At 32.7% G+C, this 19,550-nt stretch overlaps 1 protein-coding gene and 1 long non-coding RNA gene across 3 annotated transcripts in view; one reads left to right on the top strand and one right to left on the bottom strand.

Moving 5' to 3' along the window:
• Positions 1 to 5,257: 5,257 nt before the first annotated feature.
• Positions 5,258 to 19,550, top strand: part of LOC148619536 (SEC14-like protein 5) — a 34,069-nt gene continuing 19,776 nt past the window's right edge. For both annotated transcript variants that reach the window (XM_088579529.1, XM_088579528.1), the window contains exons 1-6: positions 5,258 to 5,436; positions 7,388 to 7,537; positions 8,344 to 8,475; positions 11,313 to 11,441; positions 16,668 to 16,878; positions 18,755 to 18,888. In XM_088579529.1, the coding sequence (XP_088435655.1) occupies positions 5,374 to 5,436; positions 7,388 to 7,537; positions 8,344 to 8,475; positions 11,313 to 11,441; positions 16,668 to 16,878; positions 18,755 to 18,888 (819 nt within the window). In that variant the 5' untranslated portion in view covers positions 5,258 to 5,373. The remainder of the gene's footprint in view (positions 5,437 to 7,387; positions 7,538 to 8,343; positions 8,476 to 11,312; positions 11,442 to 16,667; positions 16,879 to 18,754; positions 18,889 to 19,550) is intronic.
• LOC148619537 (uncharacterized) lies at positions 7,927 to 11,855 on the bottom strand. The gene is made up of 3 exons (XR_015921612.1): positions 11,753 to 11,855; positions 10,096 to 10,133; positions 7,927 to 8,155 (listed from the first exon to the last, which is right to left on the bottom strand). It is a non-coding gene; the product is annotated as an uncharacterized LOC148619537 (long non-coding RNA).

Raw genomic sequence — 19,550 nt, 5'->3', positions numbered from 1 at the left:
GGTTAGAGTTTATGCCTTAAAAGAAAATGCCATTGATACCAGTCAAAAGTTTAGTTAACGCGGATGTTTAAACAGAGAAAATGGGAAAAAAATTCTTCCTTTTTATTTTCTGATAGAAGGAATAGAAAAGAATGGAACCGAATAATTCAAAACTCAAGTTCAAAATACCAATTCTTTCTTAAACCTAAGCATATAATCATAAAGGGAAAAAATACAGACCCATACATTCACATTCATATCTGAAACACTCATACTGACTGAATATGCTTTGTAATTTCATTTGTCTAAAAATAGACCTGCAGTGATTAAAAATCGGGAGCTTGAAATTTTATTGACAACAGGGGATGGCGGATCCACGATATTTTATGAAGATGAGGCGTAATTACTAGAATCAGTATAAAAGGATAGTAGATTTGACATGTTTAATGAATGAATACCATAAATTGCCATATTCAATACAATATTTAGCATATTACGATAGTTTTTTTGTTTTGTTTTGTAATTTTTTAAAGGGGGCGTACGCCAATTGCGCCCTCACCTGGACCCGCCCCTTGATAAATTCCGTTTAAAGCTCTAAAATAGATGTTCTTCTAGAACAAGGATACAGGATTCCTGGATAATACTGTGACTATATAAAGCACAGGGGCTTGGTCCAACTATCAAATATGCAGCCCCACTAGTGGGGCTGCATATTTGATGGTAGGAGCAAGCCCCTGTGACTAAAGGGAGTTGGTCCGGCCCTTGTTCATATGGGCCTGCTCCCAATGACAATATGCAGTCCAACCAGTATATCAACACGCCGGGCTGCCCTGCGCTAGCGTTTAACAAATATTACGAAGTATTGTTTGTAAGATAAAAATGCGTATGAATATTGTAACGGGAGAGCATGGTTTGACTCACAAAATTATACCCCGCCATCGAACCCTAGACCACTCTTGCTCTCCCGTTACAATATATTTAAAGAATTAAAACCACGTGAAAATTTACTATCCTTGTCGTGAACTCTGACAGGGAATTAATGCGATACCACAACAAAATATCAAATCCACTATACCAACACCAGTTTTATTTAAAGTTTGGGAACACAACATATCATCGGGGATTTTATACCAAAATATACCATGTATATGTAGACAATTTAAGACAATTTACGTGCAAAGTAAATGAGGAAACTAGTATAAGCAGTGGAAGCCTACATTAAAAATTTAGAAAATAAGTACAGAATGCAAGTTGCGTGTGCGCATGACAGGTTGAATTGTGAATGGTAAAGAGACATTACTGATTCTTAAGTTTTACTTTTACTATATTTGAATTTAGATATTTTCGAACTTTCACACTAAAAGTTTTTAAAAGATTCTCTTGCTGGTCTGTGAATTTATCATAAAAAAGAGAGCTCACTTGGCGATACTGATCCCGCTCCCCTACAAGGAATCTCTATACAGGAAACCGAAAAAAAATCATTCAGATGGGAAAAAAATAGAAGGTGCACAATGGCATCCTATGGTGAAGAATGAGTTGCTGATTAGATCTGGAAGGAACTAACGAACGGATAGCATTATTACTATATATCTCCCACTTTTCAAGCAGTGTGGGAAGAGCATTTAATTTTGCTCGATAAATTTATCGAAATCCTTCCAGCAGACTTGAAACAATACTATCACAATTTCAACTGAGAAACTAGAAATGACAACGATCTATCAAATACACCATTCATTACAACTTATTTCTCAAAGGACCTGTCTTGATTTCCATATAATCTTAAACAAATATCGGGTTATCTTTCTTAGTTTGAAGAAGAAGAACAATAAATATGTTAAAAAATAATTTAAATAATACACACAGAAACTAAATGATAATGCACTAGAAACTGGGAGTATAGTAAAGTGTTGAAAGTTGAAAAATATAATACTAAGATAATAATTCTATGATTTAGAGCAGATCTCTTGATTTTTAAGAATCCACATAGAATTTATAGCCTTTCATGCAAAACATGTGTTGTGGCAAGACTAAATACCATTACTGACAACTATGAAAGTAGACGTAACTTTGAAAAAGGCCCGATCATGCACTTTATTAATCCAGCTATATAATGTTTGTGTAGTTTAAATGTCTGTTTCATTTGCATCTACATCCGGTCCAAAATACTGATATACGTCTTAAGACAAAACGATATTATTTGGGGTTTCGTCTCCAGGCATTTTTCATGAAAGGTGTAATTGTGTTCCTAGCTGGATCTGCAAAATGTACCACCAAACCTCTTTCAGAACTTTTAACTTCTATACTCACAACTGTCAAAGAGGGTCTGCAGTCCTACCACAACACTTGTTACTCCCGTAGTGGTATTAATTCAATGTGGATCCTGAAAATTCGAAAGATCTTTTGGAGACAATCAGTTCAAGACTATTATCTGAATATAATAGCATTAAAACCTATGATTTTTCAACACTGTATACTTCTATTCCTCATACTCAGTTAAAATCCCGACTTAAAAACATTATACATTGTTGTTTTTCCAAAAAAGATGGTACACCTAGATACAAATATATAGTTCTTGGTAGAGATTCCTCATACTTTGTAAGAAATAATTCCAAATCATCTTCCAAATATACAGAGGAAGATGTTTACAAAATGCTTGAATTTTTAATCGACAACATATTTGTCCAGTGTGGTGAACGTGTTTTTCAACAAACGGTCGGCATTTCAATGGGAACAAATTGTGCTCCTTTACTTGCTGACCTATTCCTTCACTCTTATGAGGCTGACTTTATAGCTGATCTGATCCGAAATAAAGAATATCGTTTGGCTAGATCCTTTAATATCAGTTTCCGCTATACAGATGACGTATTATCTTTAAACAATCCTAATTTCGGGGATTTGATACATCGCATCTACCCAAAAGAATTTGAGATAAAGGATAATACGGACACTGTGAAGTCGGCCTCATATCTTGACCTACACTTAGAAATCGATGATAAAGGAAAACTATTGACCAAACTTTACGACAAACGTGATGACTTTTCATTCAAAATTGTCAACTTACCTTTCATCTGTGGAAACATCCCTTCGGCTCCTGCGTATGGAGTGTTCATATCACAACTCATACGTTATGCCAGAGCTTGCCGCGCTAGAACTCTAACAAATAGGCTTCTGGAACAGGGTTATGTTGCTACAAGATTGAAGTCATCACTAGAGAAGTTTTATGGTCGTCATCATGAACTCGTGGATCGTTATGATGTATCCATCAGCATCATGAAAACTGATTTATTCAACGGGACATGGTTTACCTTTCCTCGTTTGTCTACCCCAGACCTGACTTTTTATGAGCAACTCGGCGGGTGTTTCTAGAAAAGCAGAGGACGCTTACCCTACCGGTGCACCTGGTCCATGCTCCCAGTTTTTAGCGGAGTCCGAGTTGCTCATTTACTTTTGTTACTTTGTATGTATGATTTTAGTTACTTTATGTTCTTTGTTGTGTGTGTCTGTTTTCCATGTCTGGTCTTTGTCGCTGGATTACATTCTTTTGATTACCGCTGTAACCTTGGTTCCCTTGATTACTCTTTGAAAATAGATGCAGCCTTTCAATGTTTTTATTAACAAAGAACACGATGACGACGACGACGACGTCGGAGATGATGACGACGATGATGATGATGCAATTATATTTCATGTCTTAACACTAATTAACGGCAACACATCATTTCTTTTGACGGTCTTATTAGCGGCAATTTGGAGCAGGACCACAGCCACAGTAAACTTTGACGTTAAGAATTACTCCTCAAATACTGTTTAAAAAACTTAACATTTTCTTATTACAAAGACTGTCTTATTGAGAGAAAAGTTTAAATCATGAGAAAAAAAATGTTCATATTTATGAAATGATTCATAGCCACTGTGTCGCAAGATTCAATACTCGGACTTGTTCTTTTCCATGCCGCAATCACTCTCGTAAAAGTGAGATGGTGTGACAGTGCCATCGTATATGTTTCATCATGTCTGAAAATAAACACATTAGCTATGAATCTCCACTGAAAATGTTGAAGCACTGGTATAACAGAACAAATAATCTATATAAAAGAAAATGTTTTATACTACTCTAATCAATCATTTTTAATAGTAGAATACTATAGTCTACTACAGGGGCTTGCTCCCACTATCAAATATGCTACCCGACTAGTGTACAACACAAAATTAGGTATACACAAGTCGGGCTGCATATTTGATTGTGGGAGTGAGACACTGCATGTGTGAACTAGTCTACTAAAGAAATCCTTGCTCCCGTCAAATCAAAATAATCAATACGCTCACGAGCACAGGGGCTTGCTCCCACTATCAAATATGCAGACCCACTAGTATGATAACATATACAAGAGTGATCCCAGATTTATGGGGTGCCTCGCTTCAACTCATTTTTTTACCACTGTTGTTTGCGATCAGGTTTATTTTCCGTATTATAGTCCGACGAACCCAGTTGCTCTGTGGCAGAGTGCCCTAGCCCCAGGCCAGGATTCTGAGAACTATTTAGTCGCCTTTTACAGCAAGCTTAGCGCTGACACCCGGACCCACACGTGGTGTTTAAGTTTCGGTTCAAACGATGGTAGAAATATTGAGTTTGAATGTTCAAATAGTTTATTGTGTTGATTTAATTAGAAGTAGTTGAAGGTGATACATGTGTTTAATCATTAGATTCAGCTTTTGTCAAGTGATTGCTGAGCAGTAAATAGTGATACATTCGATTTTATTTGATAAAAAAATTACTTGAAACGAGGCACCTTCAAATCTGGGATCACCCTTGTATAGGTTATTATACTTGTGGGGCTGCATATTTGAAATTGGGAGCAAGCCTCTGTGAAGGAAGTGAGAAACGAGCACGCTGCATATAAATTGTCCAACGAAAGTATATATTTAAGTGAAGAAAGGGTATACAATTAAATCCCCTTGACGACCTGAATAATTTTTAAAATCTTATGTTCGAAATTACAGATTCGAAAGCCGATGGATCTTTTCAAAAAGCACCGCCCTTTAATTTCATCTTACCACACGATAGAAATGCGTATGAATATCAGCAGGTGCCCGTCTGTAAAAATAACGAATTTTCGAAGAATTAACTTTATATATGCAAACGTGAACATCATTAAAGATTCGTTGACGATAAATTTTATTCACACAGGTTACAAAAAAGGTCGTGAATGGGTAAATCAATAAGTAAAAACACGAACTTTTTTTCAGATAATAATAGAGAATTTACTTCCGGCACAACAGTAATCTGACAATCAACTGTCAAAAGATTGTCGGTCTTCAATCTGACAATAAGATTGGACAATGGATTTTATATGACAATGTTTTCGGTTGAAATGAATTAATCAGTGATTGAGAATGGTCCAGACATATCAGTCTCCAGTTAGGGTTTATAAATACCCGTTTGAACTGGTCATGGCGGTAAGATTTTTGTGTTTTCCCTTTTTATATGTCATCATTGTAACCTCCTTCTGTAAGTCACACCAAACCTAAAATCACTTTATATAGTTGTGTCACATCTTCGTGACAGTGGTGTAGATCAGTTTCACGTGACTGCATCTTACATCTTCCAACAAATAGAATTAATCCAAAAATTTCGAAACTGAGGTTTATTTTGTTAAAATAATAACATTTGTTTCTCATCAGCATTTTCTGTCTTGTAATTGTATAGTTGAAAACCTACATGTAGATGCTTATTTCAGTAAATTTATTTTAAAGTTATGGAGTGATTGGCTTAGTGATACTGGTAAATAAATTGGGAATATTTGTTGACAAAGTGAGATAAAATGATAACTTGGCAGTAGAGCATGTGTATTTTAATAAGCTACAATATTTCAGCTCTTGTGACATTTTGGCACCTCAAGTTAAAGGAGGTGTAGGGAGGTGATGCCTCATACATGCCATTTGTTAAATTATAGAGAACCCTGAAAGCTAATTCAAAATCTGTTGCAGCTATTTTTTTACTTAAGGTCATCTATTTCATAATTCCTAAAATATAAATTTTCAGCAAAATCCTAAATGTACTGTAGTTTTCAAGTTTAATTACTAAAAAAATCTAGGCATTTTGCCATCCCGCTTTTTTCATCATTAGGCCAAAAGTAATTGTAAATGTTTTGAAAAATAAAATAATTTCCCTACCTACCTACCCTATTTTTACCTTGCCGGTAGCAGGAAATGAGACTTGTTTTTTTGTTGTTATTGTTTTTGCCTTTATCACTTATTGTTCCATTAATGCCCTATTTTTAAGCTGATAATTTATGGAAATTATTAGAAGTTATTTTATTCCCAGAATGTCCAGTTGTGAAACATAACTTGGCTCTCATAGTATTCATAGTGTGCCTCTTTGATGGAGATGTAAAAAAATGGCAAAATTAAAATTATGGATCCAATATACTACAATATTGGTTTTTTCTGGTGGGAGGGGTAGGGTGGGTTGGATGGGAGTGTTTCATGTTGCACCTATCTTATATTACTGGGTAAGTGTACATTGTAAAGGGGATATCTTTGAAGATGAAGATTCACTGAAGTAGATTATGTCACATCATTGTAGCTGATTGTACATTGTAATGAGACTTTCAATTAAGATGTTGGATAGAATGGGATTCCAAACTTTTGCAATTGTAAGGTGATTAAATGTAAGTGTAATCACCACTTCATACCCGTATTTTGGATGTAAAACATTGTGGCTTAGTGCCATTAAAAGATCTGCAGAATAACTGAAGATATCAGAGATACAAATTCAACTGTTTCCATTTATGATTTCATTTTGATTTAACCACTTATCTGTTAAGTGTTTGTCTGTGGACAGGTGAAGTTGGGCAAATTTTTTCGTAAAGGTGTAGCGGCCCCTCAGCTATGTAATGTCTGTTTATTCTTATTTATAAGGATTTTTTTCCGACAGAATCGGTATAGTTTCGCTTTTTAAATGGAAACGCAAGTCACCTGATGGCAATTCTGTTTCCAGATTGGCCGAATACTGATAACTTAGTGGCATTCGAAAAAAATGTATCGAAAATTGAAATTACAAGCCATGTGTTATTTCCTGAATGAAATGTAGAAAAATTAAGTAAAAAGATCCAAAAAGAAGTAATTGTGTCGGCTATCTTTTTTTTTAAGATAGTACTTGTTGTTTTGTACTATCACATTTATCACAGTGAGTGCACCACTTTCTATATGTACATGTATATTGGTTCAGGGAAAATGCTAGAAAATAAATCCATGCTGCAGAAAAGATACAAATACATGTATATTAAAATGTTAAGAATAATGTTTATTTCTTTGATTGTGTTATTCACATTACTGCCAACTTGGACAAAATATTATAATGTATTACGAAAATGACCTTTGTACAATGTATATCTTGGATTTGAAGGCATATGAAAAGAGATTTCCAACTTGTAAAATGATACCAGTATTCCTGGGATCTGACACAATCAATGAATATACAAGTGAAGATAAATCTCAACATGTGATAGAGAGACGGTGCCGGCTGAATGTTGATGCTCCATACCTGCTGAAAAAGGCAAGTGAACAAATATGTACATGTAGTTGTTATAATTGTACAGCCAGTTGAAATAGACCAGTTCCAATTACAATTGAAAAAGACAGTGTCCAAAAGATAACACGGGTGTTCAGTGGTAGTTTATTAGGACACATTGGTATAATGTAGGGCAGATTTCTACCTAGAGAGCTATTTGAATTACTCACTAGTATTAAAATTGGAACTGGTCTATTTCAACTTGCTGTAATAGTTTTCATTAAGAGTAGTTGGACAAGGGATAAAAAACAATGACCCAGAAAATTTTACAAGTACATAAAAATGATCAAAATTGTCAATCATAATTATCAAGGAAAAAATCCAAACAAAAACTGAAACTTCTGCATTAATTATTTGTTTAGATGGTAGCCTATTTGATCTGCAGGTAAAAATTCCAAGAATGATGTCTCATATACTTTACATTTTACTAATAATTACCAGGAAATAGCTCATCAAAATCTTTTTACATGTTGATGTACTTGTATATCTGTCATTGTTACTTGTATATTACTTGCAGCGTTGTATAAAGGGTCTCAATTGGTGCTTTAAGTCTTCAAAATATCGTTTTTCAGTCAAGATATATTTAATTCTGGAACTTTTAATCTGAAAAAAAATAATAAGATATGATTGATATCCAAATTGCCTTTTGAAACATTTGGATTTGTTTCATGGGTTAAAGAATTCTGTCTTTTCCTTGAATTTTAAGGACAGTTTACAAAGTAATACAAGTTAAGTTGTTATTTAAAATGAGTTCAAGCTAAATTATTCGACTGTTTACTTTTGATTTGTAGATTGTAGGTGTCGACCATGTTGTGTTCATTCAGAAAAACTCTCTGGACCGTAAAGCTCGTACCCTCAAAATTGATGCCCATAATGAAAGCTTCTCATCAAGAATTATCATCAATGAGCACTGTTTTTACTCTGTAAGTTAGTGACTGTTACTAAGTGTTGTTTTGTCAGTACATGTTTTTAAAACTAAAATGTAAATTCTTAAATTGATGATCCATCACACACAGTTTTCCCTATGAAATTGAAATAGAGTTGTTTACTGGCATACATTTGTACACAGCTCATTTGACTTTTCCAGAAAATTACAGCACTGAATGCATTGTAACCAGTATTAATTTCAGATAGCACATTGATTAACCTTAAATCATTGATTGTACAGTATTAATTGGCCTGGGGAGAATACTGAACTACTCTATGGTCAGCACAGTACAATATTGTGTGGGTGTTAATATTCAATTATTATTGCTATTTAAGATCCAGCTTACTGGTATTTTTTATCAGTGTGTATTGCATATTGCATGTCAGTCATAAATACTTTACTGTCTATTATTTAATTTTTATAGATGTACAATGTAGTGTTGGTCTTGTGTTTTGTACAATGCATATGCATACAGGTCCATTATTTAAACCTCCACTCAACAAGTTCAACAAATGGTAGTATATTCGAATCCCCATTTACATTTGTCAGTCTGTTCCTCTGTCATTCCAACCATTCAAATTTTATTGCAATTATCTAGAATACCAATGGGTGGATTGATTTTAAATTTGGTATGTGGCTTTACATAGCTGATGCATACATGGACATTTAACTTGTACATAATCAACTTTTGTTCCTGTCATTTTTCACTATGGAAAGAGTGGAAGTGGTAAACAAAGCAACTTTTGTACTTTTACAGTAATAACATTCTTGATGGATGTAATTTATTTTTAACTGACCATGATATTGTACAGTCTTGGGAACCAGTAATCATTCATGCTATTATATATATTTATGCCCAACATATTAGTGATTTACTTCAAGCTGTCATGAGTCCAGAGGTACTGTTATAAAGTATTTGATTGTGTTACTTGTTTAATGTATATGTTACTATTTTAGTATGAGTGTTATGTAGATGATATCTGTATTGTATTGGAATATTTTGAGATACCAGTAATGTACATTTTTGTTGTATTTGAGAGAGTAATCAAGGGAACCAAGGTTATAGCAGTAATCAAAAGAATGTAATCCAGGGACAAAGACCAGACATGGAAAACAGACATACACAACAAAGAACATAAAGTAACTAAAAGCATACACACAAAGTAACAAAAGCAAATGAGCAACTTGGACTCCACTAAAAACTGGGAGCATGGACCAGGTTCACCATTAGGGTAAGTGTCCTCTGTTTTTGTGGCAAATTTAGTTTACTGGTACTACATGTATATGGGTATTTGCCAATTTGTCAAATTTATATTAACTACAACAAATCTTCAAATGCAATTAAATTATTTCCATTCTAATGCAACTTTTAAAACAGTGCTCTCTCCATAATTTTTAAATAGCACAGTGCTTACTGGTATAGCACAGGTCTTTTGGCCTTCCTCCAAAATTATAACACAGAGTCCATAGTGCATTCTAAATAAAATTAATTACTGATAGCATAGTGCTAAGAAATCATAGGGCTGAGAAGTACAGTGCTATAATGGCCTGGGGAGAACACTGCAAGTATTTCTGTAAAAATAACTGGAATCTTTGAAATAAAATGAACACTTACACAATAGTTGTGAAGAGGTCAATCTAGGAGTTTGCACTCTGAAATTTAAGATGAAGAACTTTACCATGTGTTAAGATTCAGATTTTTGGCCCCAATTTTCAGTGGTCAAAATTAAAACAAAGTGTTCTATTTTTTACAAAAACTGATTTATTGGTTAATTGGTATATATTGTTATACTGGATCTTCGATCTTGGACAATTTACAGTACATGTACTTCAAAATGGGTCTTAGTTCTTTGATTCTTTAATTTGTAAGTTCTAAAACCACTTTAATTTTGTGCTGCTGTCATGCTTAATCACAATAAAAATTTTGAGGTATATCAAGCTTGAAATTTGTGTTCACACAACATGACTTCCCCCAAATGAGGAGGTGTAGATCTCTTTGGTTGGGTCTAGCATATCCTGTTTCAGATATTAAGCTTTATCTACATGTTTTTGTATTATGTATTGTTATATTATTCTCATTTCAGGCAGTTTGTTTTTTAAATATTAACCTGAGCTTGTTAAAATGTAATAATTTAATGACTTATTGGAAGAATTCCCGGATATGTTTTTATAGTTTTGGCACAGTATACACAATTATACATTGGTATAGATCAAATTGATTATGATTTACGTCATGCTAAGAAACCAGATACATTTAGTCAATTTTTAAATAGATTGTTAATGTAAATATAGACTTATACAATACCTACAATTTACATGTACCTTCAATAGATTTGTAAAAACTTTCAAACATTGCCATCTTGATTAAGATTCTTATCTGTGCCTCTGTTTAGGGTTGAAATTTTAATTTTTAACTTAAAACTAAGGATTTAATTAAATGTACAAATGTATTTTGTATTTGAATGCTTTGATTCAAATTTGAATACTAGCCCCTAAAACTGAGCCTTGGAAGAAATTATGTCAGTAATATTTTACTGTATACATGATGAATAATCTTCACTAGTTCAAACTAGTCCAAAGATAAATTGGATTGAAGTGATTTGTTAGGAAATTGTATATATGGGTACATAGCATATATACATTAATTTATGTATCAAGACACTCATTAAAAATTTTGAATTACCCATGATGATGTCCACAGCTGCTCCTTTTTACTCGCTGGATTCTCATGAAGTTTCATACATTGCTAAATCATTATATATTTTATATATATGCATTGTCAGGAACAAAATCAATGAAATGTACATGTACATTTTCCTCTACCTTTTGTAGGTACACTCCGAGAACCCAGAGTGGACATGTTTTGAGCAGAGTGCTAGTCTTGACATAAAACATTTCTTCAATTTTGAAAGTACTGTTGAAAAAATAGCAATGAAACAATATGCAGCCAACATCAAAAAGGTACTTTTACATGAATTAAATCAATTAAGCTTTGCCCAAAAAGATCTGAATTGATCATTTTCAGGGCAGATACAGATATTAGAAGATTAAAGGCTTTTACATGTATTTGCTCATTTTGCCAAAATCTTGCATGATATAAACAAAATAATCCTTAAGAGGGAGATTACCATGGAGGTTAAGTGTCAATGGGCCAAGGAAAAAATAAAGTATACCACATACTTGAAGGCTCATCTTATATTTTTTGGCCTTGTTAAATAATTTGATTCAGTTTTAAGGATCATTTTAAATTTTGTTAGGGATTTGACACATACCTTCATCAAAATGATCCCTGCACATGTCGCTATCAGGTAAGTTGACATGAGCAACATGACTTCATTGTTATGTGTTTCTAGATAAACAAAGGATCCATCATCTATACACTTTGTCTGAATGTTAGTTTAACATTTTCCTTATTTTTGCTTTATATTTTTTGTTGTCTCTTTCCCTAGTTTCTTGATTATGTACATGAACCTTGACCTTAGAGTTGTGAAAGTATTTCTGTGTTTCTCCTAGATTTCACTGATATAACAATTTGTACTGTGTGTACATGTAGCGGTACTTTTGAGTTTTGGAATTTCCCTTATAACATTGTATTGTTTATGAAAGAACAGGTAATGAAAAATCTGTATTCAGGATTGATTTCTTATTGTAGTAATCCACTAATCATACTCTTAAGTGTTGAAATGACAATTTAGGGCCATTTAGATAACTTACATTGAGGTGAAAATAAATACCTTGACTGCAAAAGCTGTTACTGTGCTTGGTATTATTTAAGTGCATACAGCGTATACAATAATTATGTTCAGAGGATAGAGTTTGTCTTGCCTAGATTAAATGACAAATCATCCAACGAACTGTCTTTGTAGTGAACTGGACCATTGACAAGGAGTTAAACTTACTATCATACACAGATTTAAATACATATGGAATGCTAGACAGTTTTAATCTCTCCAGTTAACTATCTGAAGAAGTTTGTCAGATGATTGTCACTTAATCAAGGATTATTTGAACATCATGATTGTATATGCTGTAAAACATTATCTAAACCTCCAGCTATGTTTTACATGATCATGGACACAGACATTTGTTTAATTTGTTGAAGAAAGGATTACAATGAAAGGTTACATAATCATTCCCTGTTGGGCTGACAATAACAGTCATAGTACCTCAAGTAGAAATTTGACATTTACTTATAATCTTGGGAAAGTACTAGGTGATAAGGTGTTTGAATACCACAATATATTCTCTGACAACCTGTTTCCAAGAATTTTATGCTTAAATATCAAATAACTTGTAACATATTTCTGAAAATATTCAATGAGGATCAATTCATGAGAGATTTTATATGCATTGAATAGGGCTTTTTAAATGATTTTCTAAACACATGATTTAATCTGTCCCTTTTAATGCATGAAATTCAGATTTATGTTTTTATTATTACTCTTATTGGCATGTTAAGTTATTAAATTTGTAAAAGTTTTACAAGAAACATTTAAATATAGTTCAGTTAACATATATTGTATACACATAAATGCTGAGATATGTTTGTTATGATTTAATCTGCTAAAAACCCAACTCCAGATTCATAAGTACATTTTTTAGTATTCTTCAATTAATTTGAAATAGCACTGCACTCACTTCCATAGCACAAAAATAGTGCAGTTCCCTCAGTTAATTCTAACTACAACTAAGTGCTTAAATCACTGCTAAGTGCTATGGCTAACGGGGGATTTTGTTGGTCTATGAAGAACACCGCATTTTATACATGTATACATTGTTAATAGATATTGAACTTTGTACTATGGACATTTTTTTTTTGCGTACGATTGGACACAAATGTTTTACGGACGCTATTAGCTGTTGTATTATTGTGTTCTTCAGTATATATTGCCCTTAAGTAGTGGTGCAGGGTAAATTCTGATTTGAATAAAAGGTATATTTTAATAAGGTTGTTTTTTATATTATAAATTTTAAACTTTTTATAAAGCTATAGGAAATAAATAGAAAAAAAGGCTATGTTTGAATAACTTCCCATTCAGGTATAGACAAAGTTAGGTACTGAGATTTTGGTTTTATTTGTAATTGAAACATATACATAAAAGTTTTTCTTGTTGAGAACCTAGCCTTGACCTTGCTCCCTGAAGTGTGGGGTTATGAATTTGTTCTGTCAATTTCAGTTAGCTGTGCGGTAGATACAGTAAGAGGACATATATGTCACAGAAGTGTGTGTCTAATGCTTTGATAGATTATACCACCTATAAATTCTAGAGAATAAACCAATTTTCTCTACTGATTTGATAGATTAATGCTAGTGTTGATCACTCATTAACCAACCCATTAACTTGTATATTGATTAGCTGATTTGCAACTGTTGTCCATCAGATGGTGACAATCTATACCAGCAGATGGAGGCCATCTGCTAAGTAATGCTTGGAATGGGCATGACCTTACATTGACTGTTTATATAGATTGGAATGATGACATTTTCATTTGGTAGGGCTTCAGTTATACTTTGGTTCCTGGATGTCAGTTATCTGAAGAACCACTTGATTAAATCTGTTTTAATATCAGTATTATGTTTTGGTCTATAGATACATAAGTATAACTCAGAGGGGGCTCCTCCTAAGAAATGAAAAAAGTGTATACATTTTTGCATGAAGGCTTGATGTTATACGCCCTCTCTCAGCAAAAAAAAAAAGATAAAAAAATAAAACAGAATCTTGAAATGGGGAAAAAATGTTAATATTTTACATAATGTTACGATTTTTTTCCTCTTTTATTTATGTCTTACTGCAAAAAAGGTGAAATTTTATTTCCTTAAAAATTTCATGGTTTACAATATTTAGATTATTTTAAGTATTAAGTGGCAGAGAGAGTAAAAAATCACCTTTAATCAAGATCTGAGAACTAGATAGAAATTCAAAGTATTGATAGAATGTCAAGTTTTGTTGATTAATATGTTTGAAGGTCATGCTTTGTCAATCAGTATGTTTACAAGTACTGGTATGTGTTAATGTTCAATAAAGAATTCTTTCTGATTTAGAAAAGAATGATTAAAGAATGCTTATTAAATTCCTGTGTTTACTACATGTACTTGTAAACAGGGAATTAAATGTTTTTAAAGTTCTACTGTATGTTTTATCATGTTATACTGTTGAACCATGATAAAGCTTTTAGCTCACTTGTCCTAAAAGTCTTGTGAGCTATTTCTGTTGTCATCTGTCGTCGTTAGCTTTTTTTAAACGTCTTATCCTCTGAAACTGCTTGATAAAATTTAATGAAAGTTGGCATAATTGTTACTTAGAGTATCCTGCACAAACTGATTGTTTAAATTTTTTTTAATAGCATGGCTGTCATTACTAAAAAATAGAACAGATGGGGTCAAAATACAGTTTTTTTGCAAATAACCCAAAAGCTGTTGTATTTAGCAAAAACTATTACAGTGGTTCAATTTGTTCACTATCAGAAGACCAACCTACGCCGAAATTTTCAAAATGATTTGTCACCCCCATGTATGAGTTATGGTCTTTTTCGTTTTTCACTTGTACAACTTTGAAAATCTTCTTCTCTCAAAAACTGTACAACAAAATTTAATGAAAGTAAGCATAATTGTTCCTTAGAGTATCCTGTACAAACTGGTTGTTTGAAATTTTTCATATGTCGAAATGCCTTTTTTTTGCTAATTTTTCTACAACTATTGAAAAATAATGAAGATGAAAGCTTCTCTTAAGATAAACATGATATTTTGAGTTGAATCGCAGTATTGAACTTTTTTTAGGCTGCTATTTTTCACCAGTTGCTAGGATTCCAATGATTATTTTTTTTTATTTCTCTAGGAAATGTGGTATTCTAAGTTGAATGTTGATAATGAAAATGTTTTTGGACGGATGCCATTTTCCCACTAATTTTTATACATGTACATATATAGTGAGCTAATGGCTCCCCAATCCGTGGGATTCCAGGACACTTGGTCTTCTGAGTTGATTGTTGATGGTAAAAATGTTTTATAGCCATTAACTTCATTTTATGTTCTTTTTCTGCAAATGTATACTGCGCTAATGTCCTCTCAGACCCAGTGGAAGAAGAAGGTATAGGGGGACCCCTATCCAAATTTTTTCAACTGGTTCTTAAAACACTTTAAAGGCATTTCCAATGTTTTACAGTGCCTTAGGTATTCTATTGAACTTACAACATTCATCAATATATACTCTTTTTTGCAATTATCTGGTCAAGCATGGTAATAAAGCATATCTTTACCTACTGAGTTAATAGGACATCGTTTGCCAGGTGACCATTTTAGGCTTTTTAAGAGCCTCAAGTGTTTATTGACCAAGAATTTTTTAGTGAAGTTTATACTGGTCACTTAATTTTTGTGAGCCTTTTGTTTTGTTTTTATACCCTGCTACAAGATGTGGCAAGGTATTATTTAGTGCTCTTATGTAGGAACCTTTGCACGCCACTGCAGGAGGATATATGGTCTGACCCTACCCCTTCTCCCTATTTCCAGTGGAATCATAATTTGTCAATTATATTATCCTTGTGTCCCATCCATTTTTCATTTCATGTTCATTTTATCGTTCATTTCATGTCCATCACCTTGATATAGCTGAAATATTGCTGCTTGGGTGTTAAATACCAACAATCAATCAATCAACCTCTGTAGGCATATCTAGCTTCATCACACAAAGCATTGTATTGTACGGTTACTTGGCAGGGTATCACTTAATGTTCCATTAATGCCCTATTTTTTGTTTGTTTGTTTTTTTTTATTTAACTGCATGCCCTTAATATGAGAAACACATGACAAGATATATTGTAATGGTATACCTGTAAACTGAAGTTTTTATCTTGTAAGTTTATCTCAGTCAAATATAACTCTTTATACTATCTAAATGTCAATGTTTTTCTGAAGGTTTTTATGATATAAGGTGTGTGCATATGGCTACTGGAAGAGGTTAGTATTGACCAGGTAAACTGTTAATTAGCTAGAAATTCGTTTTAGTATTAACTTAATAATGTACCAGTTATAATAGGTCTATTGTCCAATAATTTTGTTAAAGCAACAAAGTGACACTGAATTATCCTGTGTGTATATATTGTAGTAGTATCTCATAAAATAATAACTACAACCAAAGTATGAAAACAAGTTAGAAAGATATGAAATGTTAACCATCTTTTTTTCTTCAGGGAAAAGAAGTAATTGAATACTACATCAATGAAATAATTGCTGAGGGCACAACACACATCCCGCCATGGATCCCTCCTGTAGAAGATGCTCCCTCTCAGGATAGCGGGTTACGAAGTCGGTCCAACAGTAACCATAGCAATAGTAGTCAATCTAGTCTAGTCTTAGGAGCCACTGCTGCTAATATGCATGAAAGGTCTCCTGTCACTGAAGGTAATTATATTGAATAGTTGTGGAAAGCAAAAGAAATGATGGAAGAGGTGCTATTTTGTTTTAATTTTATTATAATGATAATTAGCAAGGGTCCGAAAACCAAAATAACTATGGATGAATTAAAAACGGTAATGAATGCACTAAAAAGTTTGTGCAAAGACTTATACAGTGGATTTCTGTTATTAGCATAGCATGTTTGTCTGAAAAAAGTATGCAATTAGTAGAAATATTCATTTCAAGGGAAAATACCTAATTTCTTCACATGAAAACAGTGATTTTACTAACTATGTAATCTTTTTTAACCCATTTAGATACATTTTTTTAGGAAATTTGAAAAAATAGGAATTTTTTAATTTTTGGTCTGATGATAAGAGGATGTTTTTTTACGTGGATAAGCTGGGAATTGTTTTTTTTTTTTTTTTTTTTTTGGGTGGGGGGGTTCCCTTGCAATTAACAGGTGTATAATTAAGTGGAATCCACTGTAATTCAAATAAATTAAAATAAATGTGAAAAAACTTTTCTTTATGTTGCGTATAATGAAACAAATGTTTACATTTTTAGTAGTTTGTTGTTGTGAAAGTCTTACTTCAATGTTAGGCAGTTCAGGTCACGGTATTAAGCTGATTTAATCTTTTCCTTTGCTAACAAGCTGAAAATAAACAATATATTGGTCTATCAACAAATCAAATGTCAAAGGTCAGTGGTCAGTTCTATTTTAAATACCTGATTAATGTAGTTAATAGTCATTATCCTTAAAGAAAAGTTGTATGTAACAATATTAACCCATTTAAATGTTACTTACTGAAATAGTCCAAGGACAAGGACAAGGATCAAGGCAATTAATAGTTAAAGTAATATAAAACAAGTAAGGGTGACAAAAAAAAATTTTTTCGTTAAAGAAGTACCATAGAAATGTGCCACTGCAGAACACACTGCATTTTGATAATGTTTATAGTAAAAATGGGCTGATTAACATTTGGTGTAATTTCTTGCACATATTGTTTGAATAAAAAATCACAAAAAAATAATTTAGTATTGGTTGACATGAAATTATATCATGTCATTTTGTTTTACTTAAAAAAATATTAAGGTGAATTAAATGCATTTCCTCTATTAAATTATCTCCCTTATTGCAAAGATAAGCTACATGAGCTGGTCATGTTATATGTACTGGTATGTCATAATTACTTGAGTGAATTCCTTTAATAGTGGGCAATTTTCATAGGACAATTAACGGAATTATGTACAGGTTACTAAAGAATCTGGCAAATGTTAAAAAGACAAGTAAACTTTTTTTTTTCATCTAAAATGTTTAATTCATGATCAAAATATCAAACCAGAATTGGTATTTTAAACACCAAAGTCATGAAATAAGTCCAACATATTTTAGTTGAATTCCAATTGAAAAATATATCTGATAGTTTTTTCAGTACTGTAATAAAACCAATAAAGTAATTTAGAAGCTTGGAAAAAAGGAAAAATACTGTAATATTCTGTTCATTTTCGCCACTTTCCCATCCTACATTTCTGTTATTGATTCTCAAATCATTGATGGGAAATACTGGATTGATAAGAAAGTTTACAAAAAGTTTGGTATTGTAACCCTCTGCATGCTTTTCATAGTAGAATTAAACTAAAATGTAGCTGGAAATATCTATTTCACCAAGTTCCACTGACACTTTTATTTTTTAGGCATTGTCTAAAGCTTTTTTGAAGGATTTTCAGGCAAAATATTTTTGTGCCAAAGGTAAGCATGTATCACTTATTGTCTGTTTTTGCATGGTTCTTAGGTTGAACTGTACTTATATACAGTTCTGTTATTATGAAAGTCCCTACCTGAAGCTGACCATAACAAGTGGTTCTGTTTTACTTCTAGGTGCAAACTCCCCAGATATTAATAAGAAATTGGAGGACGTTTACATTGAGCGTTTCCTAGGTAACCTAACTCCATTACAGGAAAACAGTTTAGTGCAATTAAGGCAAATCTTACAGACAACCCATAAAGGCAAGGTAAAGGATTTAATGACTAGATAGTCATGATTGTCTAGGATTTTCTTGTTGTAACATGAATTAAAAGGAATGAGGGAAAGATCTTTTTGTACTAAAATCATATTTAACTTTATTGTAAATGCAACACTATATTGTTATATCTCAACCATAGGGAATGTGTGAAACTTCCTAAAACACACTTCAACTAGAAATTGAAAAGAGCGGGGCACCAGTGGTGGAAAAGGCACTTTCTTTAGATTGAGAAGGGCACTTTTTGTAAAGTAGTTTTTCCTGTTGTTTGTCTTCATTTCCTTATTTTGTACAAGTATTGGAGGGTTTTTCTGTATTTTTCTTACTTCATATTTAATGCATAGTTGTTAAGATTACATAATATCAGAACCACTTACAAGAAGACAGACTTTGAGTGATGAACTTGGACATGTTTAATTACATGTACCACATACCATGGTATAGTGTTTTAACAATGTAACTAATGATCAAGATTGCTGCTATCAAATTTCCAAAATCATTTCTAATTCAAAGGAACAGTATTTCCATGATCTTTTGCAAACACAAATGATTGGTTGTCCAAAAAATTGTGATAGATCCAATTTGGTATCCATTTTCTTCTTGTCAATCATTATTGGAAATTCCTGACCAGCTGATTGCTTCTCAATGATTTT

The sequence above is a fragment of the Perna viridis genome, chromosome 4 (assembly GCF_037379345.1).
Source record: "Perna viridis isolate PV_CMFRI_1.1 ecotype Kerala chromosome 4, ASM3737934v1, whole genome shotgun sequence".
Classification (NCBI taxonomy): domain Eukaryota; kingdom Metazoa; phylum Mollusca; class Bivalvia; order Mytilida; family Mytilidae; genus Perna; species Perna viridis.
Note: the sequence above shows the minus strand (reverse complement) of the source record. Positions and strands in the feature narration are given on the sequence as shown.